An 8,753-nucleotide genomic window follows, 5' to 3' on the forward strand; every position below is an offset into this window, starting at 1 on the left:
ACACACAGTGATTGTAATAGTTGCATACCACGGAAAGAGGGTGGGGAGAAGGGGGTAAAATGAGAATGGTTGAAATCATGTGTTTTTCTGTTATAATGTGACACCGAAAAAACATCACACCAATCCAATTTCAGCAGCACTCTCCAATTTTTCATAAAGTAATAATACCACAATTTAAAGCAAAATTCTTACCTATATCACAACAAATTAGCAGTTTTTCGCAGGGAATGAGCCCCACAGTCACCAAATTTGGGGCTGTGTATAGCTCTGATTCTTTGGGGTGACACTGTGAACATGTTGAGAACCCCCCAAAGGCTGACAGTTGCTATGCTTACATACACCTCGTGGGGCTAAGAAGTCACATGCCGAGCCAAGTTGGGGGCAAAATATCCCACTCGTCCTGGTCGTCTGGAAAGGTGTCTGAATGATGAGCCGAGAGGGTCTATCACTCTGATTGGTAAGAATGAGAGGGACCAGCCCAGCAGATCGGCAGAGACACACAGCAGAGGTCCCTGGCCATTTTCAGGTCTCTTATCAGTGCACCAGAATGCTAGCTCGGTGTCCCGATGTCCACTGTGATTTTGGTATACAACGGGTATCTCTGCACGTCCAACACCAGGTAGGTGAGTGTGTTCAAACCGTCAGAGAGCATTGTCTCCTTTGTGTGTGCAATTCGGTCGAACCTACAAGGAACAAACGGGCAAAGGGTTGAAGCCAAAACAAAAATCTTAAAAAAAAAAAAAACTTTAAACATTTGTACTTTTTGGGCCCTCCTTCCCACTCCTACTCCAATCCTGTCCCGTGGATTGAACCCTCAAGGCATGAAGCCCATTCCAGAGCTTCATTCCTACAGCCTGCCCCACCTGAAAGGGGAAAGACGGAAACATACACAGGGGAGAGAATAAAACACAGAACACACCTCTGAGGATTAGGTTCATTTTTCTTGTCTCTTGAGTGGCGGATCATCCGACACTTGCCGATCACAGCATTTGGGCGAGATACAGACATGCCTTTAAAAGCTAACCTGTAAGGCGTAAAGAGACAGGTCGTCATTACAGAGCTTCCATAAGGCTCGGGTCCCACAGTCGCAGCTGCAAGACTCTTGTCCTGTCCACCATCCTGTCAGCTGTTCTCACCCAGCCCACACCCCAGCCCAGTGTACAGGCATTGCTTAAAACTCACACGCCTTTCCCATAACATTTTACCACTGCTTCTAGATCGTGTTGGTGACCACCCTGTGCCAAGCACTGGGGGTGTCTGTCCTCATGGACTTTATAATGTGGGTGTGCTTAGAACACAGGGCCATCAGTGCCAGTACGGAGAGAACGAGGGAAGGGTGGGGATGCGCGCAACAGAGGGAGAAGTAACCAACTCTACCTGAACAAGGCTAGGCAGAGCCAAATCTTGAAGATGAGTGGGTGCTTGCCAGAGCATTTCGGGCAGTCAGGACAGCACAGGCAAAGGCAGGGAGGCGAGAGCAAGCACAGTGCCCTCAGGGAGTACCACAAGCTTCTGGGGACTGGTGAACTGGGTCCCCAGACTGGGTCTGGGGTAGGAAGTGGCCAGAGATGAAGCCGGAAAGAAGGGCAAAGACTACATCATGGAGGCCTTCTTAGAGCTTTTAGCATCCCCAAGAACAGTGCCAGTGTCGGACAGGGATATAACACAGTCATCCCTCGGTATCTGCAGGGGACTGGTTCCAGGACAACACCCCCCCCCACAGTGGACGCTCAAGTTCCTTATATAAAATGGTGTAGCATTTGCTTATAACCTATGCACATCCTCATCCTCCCATATACTTTTCTTTAAGCCTTATTTATTTATTTAATTTTTATTGGGGTATAGCTCCCATATACTTTAAATCACCTCTAGATTACTTATAATACCTAACACAGGGACTTATCTGGTGGCGCAGTGGTTAAGAATCTGCCTGGCAATGCAGGGGACACGGGTTCGAGCCCTGAGCCGGGAAGATCCCACATGTCACGGAGCAACTAAGCCCGTGCGCCACAACTACTGAGCCTGTGCCCTAGAGCCCGTGAGCCACAACTACTGAGCCCACATGCCACAACTACTGAAGTCTGTGCACCTAGAGCCCGTGCTCCACAACAAGAGAAGCCACCGCAATGAGAAGCCCGCGCACCACAACCAAGAGTAGCCCCTGCTCGCTGCAACTAGAGAAAGCTGGCGTGCGGCAACGAAGACCCAACGCAGACAAAAATTAATTAATTAATTAATTAAAAATAAAACCTAATACTATGTAAATGATATGTAGCTAGTTGTAAATACAATGTAAATGTTATGCGAATAGTTGCCCGTGCACAACAAATTCAAGTTTTGCTTTTTAGAACTTTCTGGAATCTTTTCTCCCAAATATTTTCGATTGAAGTTTGGTTGAATCTGTGGATGTGGAATCCGCAGATATGGAGAGGTGACTGTATACAGTGTTTCCCAAAGGTTTTGGGCCAAAGGGAAGTCTCTCTGATAAGCAGTATCAAAATGGAGAGCTGGGAACAAGACTAGAGGCAGCCAGAATGGGGTGCAAGATTCTGCGAGGGTTCTGGGGGAGAAAGGAATGAGGACCAAAACCAAAGCCTTGACAGCAGGAAAACAAAAGTAAGCTAAGAGGCAGGAATGGCCGGTCCTAGATGACTTCAAGGTTTCCAGCCTGGCCTCCCTCAGTGCTGAACTAGTGCCTGGCACACAGCCAGTCGGTACACAGTAGGAGTTAGGTTCCTTATCTTTCAGGAAAGCTGCTCCAGGGGGAGGAGCAAGATAGAGGTAGGGGATTAAGAGGTAGAAACTACTATCTATGAAATAAATAAGCTACAAGGATATACTGTACAGCACAGGGAATATAGCCAATATTTTATACGAACTATACATGGAGTTTAACCTTTAAAAATTGTGAATCAGGGGCTTCCCTGGTGGCGCAGTGGTCGAGAGTCTGCCTGCCGATGCAGGGGACACGGGTTCGTGCCTCAGTCCGGGAGGATCCCACATGCCGCGGAGCGGCTGGGCCCGTGAGCCATGGCCACTGAGCCTGCGCGTCCAGAGCCTGTGCTCCGCAACGGGAGAGGCCACAACAGTGAGAGGCCCACGTACCGAAAAAAAAAATTGTGAATCACTATGGTACACCTGAAACATATACACTGTACATCAACTATACCTCAACTTAAAAAATAAAAAAAATTGAAAAAGGAAGAGAAGAAAGCTCCCCCACAGACCACTCATCTTCTAGTCCCTCTACCCTCGGAAGTCCGTCCTCGGGGCTTGCTCCTGCCAGCCTTTCTGATCGCTCAGGTCTGTGCCTCACAGCAGCCCTGTACACCATCATACGGGCCCAGCTGCCCAGGTGTGGTGCTGTGAAAGCAGGTTTGTTTCTGTCTGGACTCCCTGCTCAGGGCTTCAGTGTCCTCCTCCTCACTGGGCCTTCCTGGCCCAGTGCTCTGCATACTGATAACAAATCTGGACACTCTAAAACGTTTTCTTCAAGGCCTGTATTAAAGACTTGGGTTGATGTCAAGTTTCCACACGAAGCTAACCTTAAATGACTTTGGGTGCTGCTCTGACAGACACCTTCCGTTAATTATCCAATTAACGTACTCCAATTCAGAAAGGCACTAGGGTGTATTCTGATATCAAACTCAGTGACAAGTTCAGACTGGCTCCCAGAGGGAGAAGGTGCTTTCTGCCTGCAGCCAGCAGGGTTGGAAATTCCATTGCCAGGAAGAAGTGAGCAGAATGTGGTTTCAAATGCCACGGACAAATGGTTTTGTACCATCTGTGATGACAACTCACATGATAAAGGTTTACCAGCTTACAAAGAGGCCCAGGGTGTGGACAGCTACATAGCATGAGTCAAAGTAAACTCACCCCTTCACATCGTTCTTATTTTACATTTTCCAAAAGGGTAATGCAAAAATCACAGAAGTTACTTTTCCTAAAGACACTTTTTCAATTTATTTTGGCTGCGTTGGGTTTTCATTGCTGGGCGTGGGCCTTCTCTAATTGCGGAGAGCGGGGGCTACTCTTCGTTGCGGTGCGCAGGCTTCTCATTGCGGTGGCTTCTCTTGTTGTGGAGCATGGGCTCTAGGCATGCAGGCTTCAGTAGTTGTGGCTCGCAGGCTCTAGAGCGCAGGCTCAATAGTTGTGGCGCATGGGCTTAGTTGCTCTGCGGCATGTTGGATCTTCCCGAACCAAGGCTTGAACCCGTGTTCCTTGCATTGGCAGGCGGATTTTTTTTTTTTTTTTTTTTAACATCTTTATTGGGGTATAATTGCATTACAATGGTGTGTTAGTTTCTGCTTTACAACAAAGTGAATCCTTGAATTTGCGGGCGGATTTTTTTTTTTTTTTTTTTTTTGCGGTACGCGGGCCTCTCACTGTTGTGGCCTCTCCCGTCGAGAAGCACAGGCTCCAGACACGCAGGCTCAGCGGCCATGGCTCACGGGCCCAGCCGCTCCGTGGCATGTGGGATCCTCCCGGACCGGGGCACGAACCCACGTCCCCTCCATCGGCAGGCGGACTCTCAACCACTGCGCCACCAGGGAAGTCCCACCTAAAGACACTCTTTATCACCTACAGCACCTACAGCAGGGCACTCCTAAGAATTTGGGCTGGGTGGGAACTGCATTCCTCCTGAGGGTCAATCCTTGCAGAATAACCAAGCACTGGTAGAAAGACCAGAAGTGAAGGGAGACACGGAAGAAAGAGATCTAATTCGTGACCATTACCTGTTAAAAATGTCATCATCTTCACCTCCCCAGCCCCAGTAGTTATTAGGAAATCCATTGATGGTGAGAAACTGTTGTTTACTTAGAGCAGAGACACCTCCAAAATACTGCACATAAGGTAGGCTGGGGGAAAAAAACAAAAACCAAAACACACACACACACACACACACACACACACACACACACGACCAGTGGTTAGTAAGTTTTGACTTTTTGAAATAAAGCTTGCTCAAAATATAAACACTTCTGAAGTTATTTTTATTCTCTGGAACTTTTAAATTAGGGATTTATGCGGGTTCTTCTTGTTTGTATTGTTTTCAGATCAGACTCAAGATTATCTTAGAGAAGACACAGATACCAGAAAGTAGAATCTTGCTCTTTCTAAGAACATTGTGTTGCCCCTGTGGTTATCTAGAAAATCAGTCTGTGACAAGAACATAAGCCCAGTTCTGTTGCACCACTCAGGAACCTGCTTCCCATGTGTCTTGCTTGCTCCTGCACAGGAAATCCTTGTCCAGAAGGTCCTAGAAACTGAAACTGCTTTAGAGTCTCCTGTGCTCACCCTGCCAACCCCCGCTTTCCACCCCCAGACCATCTCCAGTCTAGCTTTCATTCTTCCAGAGATATACTGGCTTCAACACTGATGTGCAGAGGAATGGGTGTTTCTGGACTCCATTTTCCTCCTTAAATAATAACTGACTATGGGCTTAAAAAGCACCCAGTTCTCAGAGGAGGCATTCTCCTCCAGAGCCTAAGAGGCACTCCTCCTGGGCTGGAGGAATTGTGTTCCCTAGTTGTCACATAAGAGACAAATATGTTTTCTGCAGATTCCGGTGAACATCTCTTACCTAAATCCAAACTTATCCATTGCTACAGAAATGTGCCGTGGCTGTGAAAAACACCTGTAGGTGTTATGGTCGTTCATTGGAATGAGGTCCACGTCACTAAACACAAAGCAGTTGTAGCCATAGTCCTTCAAGGCCTCTTTAAAGCCAACGTTGAGGAGCTTCGCACGGTTGAACATGGATTCTCCAGCCTGGTGCAGAAACAAAAAAAGTGGTATCAGATGCTATAAGGCCTTTGAGCAGAACGCTCATGGGGACTGGTGACTTGTCCACTCCACATGGTCATTAGACCATTCTTTGGCCTCATTTTCTGCCCTCACTTTACAACTCAATACCGAATGGCATTCCCTGAATCAGCAATCCCACTTCTAGGAGTTATCCTGTAGAACTTGCAAGTGTGCAGATGACAGGTGAACGTGTTCACTCTGCTCATCACACGTTCACCAACACAAAAGATTGCAAGCAATGACGTAAGCATGACCAGGAAACTGCTTTAATAAACCATGGTACAGCCATACAATGGAATAGAGCTGTTTACAAAAAACAAGGAGGCTCTAAAAGGAAATGATCATCAAGATGGTATTGTTAGGTGAAAGGCATTTAAAGATACATGTCATTTATTCATATAGTATATATAAGCTAACTGTGGGTCACTCAGGTAACTGGTGACCATGGGACTTTTTCAATTCTACCTGCTTTGTGTGGTTGACTATGGTTTGCTCACCACATTGTGTGCCTTCCAGGTGTTTGTCACTAAACTAGGTACCAGAGAAATACGGCAAACCCAAATCAATCTCTGCCCTCGCAGTGCTCAATGTGTAGAGTGGGGAGCACGATAGACACAGTGTGTATGAGCGAGGAGGACACCTGCTTCAGGGTGCCAACCATCGGGTCCCCCAGAATCAAGTGTGTTGGTGCAAAGGTACTTCACATTTTATTTACTTCTCTTGTTTATTTCCAGTCTCCCCCCACTAGAACATAAGGTCAATGAAGGCTGGAATTTTTTACTTTTTATTCACCCACTGCCTAGAATACTGCCTGGCATATAATAAGATCTCAGTAAATAACCACTGGATGGATGGATGGATGGATGGATGGATGGATGGATGAGTAGACCAAAGATGGACTTCAACATACAATGGCAGATGGCAATCCTTTTGGGAGACTCCGATCTAAGGGGCCCCTCAGGGTCACCACCATGGGTCTGTGCTCTTACCAATTACCAATTCCCATGACCCCAGGTTAGTAAGGATAGTAACAGCATTGACACAGCCATCCTTACACTTAGTTCACAAGCCCTTCCATACCCATGCTCTCATCCTAGCCAGAATTCTCCCAATGTTGCCATGAAGAAACTAAGGCCACATAAATGACACACAGCTGGTGCTGGAGCCCAACACCCTGGAATCCTCACTGAGTGCTCTTTCCCAATATCTTTTGGGATCAACAAGATCAGGGCCCTCTACCTTGGGGAAAAAATGTGCCCCAGAAGGGCCTGCAGTAGCTATACAGTCTCAAAGGTAGAGTGCTGAATATCCTCTCTCCAGGACTCCACCAGGCTGCCTGTGTGAGTACGGAGAGCACAGACGGTGCCACGGCCCCCTGTCTCAGGAGGGTGACTCAGGGAAACAAACCACTTGAGAAAGACAAGTACCAGAATGTCAGAAAAAGCAGCCCAGAAGAGTAAATGAAACATCTTACACAAGAGCTCCTTTCTTCAGTCCGTGACAAAGATTTCTCACCATGCGTGGTAAAGGGAGAAGGCTGTGCCCTGTGGCACTCAGGGTGTTCTCTGGCTGCCTCACCAGTTAAGAATCATTTAGAATTCTGCCTTCAGCTAATTCTGGGTAAGTCATGAGGTTAAAAAAAAAAAAAACAGCCGAAGTTTAGGAAGTGCATATGAAGAATACGAAGTTGTTGGAATTATTACAATAACACATTGCTAATATTCTCTGGGGGATATGATACACCAGGCACAGGTAAGTGCTTTTCAAGCATGGTGCATCACTTAATCATCTCAACAGTCTGGTAACAACCTTCACACCAAATCAGATTAACTTCATTCCTCCCACACCCTTCTACCTCCCAGTGATGGGAGAGAGGCCTGTACCATCTTCCTCCTCCAGCCCCATAAAGACCCTAAAAGAGATAGCTTTCTCTAACATTGTGAGATAAAATTCAGCCCCATTGAACATTTTTCCAACAAGTGAAAAGGCAATGTTCCAACAAAGCCTTTTCCCAGCTGTGTAGTAGGTCCCCAAGGGTGGCTGCCCAATGCTCCCTTCTCTTGGTCCACTCCCCAATAACAGGAGCAGGGTGTTGGTGGCCATGTCTGGACCACAGGACCTGGCCTACTGGCCATGACTGTTTGATCTAAGCAGATGCCTGAATGAGACTACACTAAGCATTCTCCTCTCTCAGGAACTAGAAATATGGAACCATGAGTGGGCACCTCTGGTGCCAAGCCCCAAGACCAGTGGAAGCCTGGAGGAGAAACCCAAGGAGCAGACCTGTTCTACCCCTTTCCACATGTGTGGCGTAACAACTCCTTCAACTCAATAAGGTGCTGCAGTGTCTGGCCCACACTTACAACTAGTGAGGCAGTTTTCCAAAATATCCAAAACTATACATCATTCCTCCCATCCTCCCTCTCAGCCTAGCCTCACCTGTGTGATCCTGGGAGCTGGAAAGGGCAGGGTACACTTTTGCAGGTGTACCTACCAGGGCCTCTAGGAACACCAGAGCAGCAGAATGGTAGATTAGGAAAGTGTGTGTGTGTGTGTGTGTGTGTGTGTGTGTGTGTGTGTGCGTGTGCATGTGCGTGTGTGTGTGTGTGTGTGTGTGTGTCCCTTCCTCCCCTGGGATTATAGAAAAGTCAGTTCTAGGCTTCTTTGGATGAAATGGTACAACACCTTGGGTAACTTTCTGGATAAGAAAGGCCCTGGGCAGTCTGCCAATCACCACGATTAACAGGAGGTTCTCGTTCCTCTCCAGGGAATGGGAAGACACCCAGCTTCTCATTCCTGCCCCTCTTCATCGGGCACATCCATCCAGTGCATCCACTACTTTATGCACTCAAGGAAACACTGGTCAAGCACCTACTGTCTGGCAAAGCCAAATACACAATTGTGACGGACACATATGCACTTTTATCCCAGGAATGCACGCTTCT

General features: G+C 47.4%; 1 protein-coding gene across 2 annotated transcripts in view; it reads right to left on the minus strand.

Moving 5' to 3' along the window:
- Nucleotides 1-220: 220 nt before the first annotated feature.
- Nucleotides 221-8,753, minus strand: part of B4GALT1 (beta-1,4-galactosyltransferase 1) — a 46,579-nt gene continuing 38,046 nt past the window's right edge. The window contains exons 3-6 of one of the 2 annotated variants that reach the window (XM_007464943.1): nt 5,585-5,772; nt 4,737-4,859; nt 920-1,024; nt 221-683 (exon numbers count right to left, since the gene is read on the minus strand). In XM_007464943.1, the coding sequence (XP_007465005.1) occupies nt 551-683; nt 920-1,024; nt 4,737-4,859; nt 5,585-5,772 (549 nt within the window). In that variant the 3' untranslated portion in view covers nt 221-550. The remainder of the gene's footprint in view (nt 684-919; nt 1,025-4,736; nt 4,860-5,584; nt 5,773-8,753) is intronic. The other variant, XM_007464944.1, reaches the window with a different exon arrangement.

The sequence above is a fragment of the Lipotes vexillifer genome, unplaced genomic scaffold (assembly GCF_000442215.2).
Source record: "Lipotes vexillifer unplaced genomic scaffold, Lipotes_vexillifer_v1.1 scaffold110, whole genome shotgun sequence".
NCBI lineage: Eukaryota > Metazoa > Chordata > Mammalia > Artiodactyla > Lipotidae > Lipotes > Lipotes vexillifer.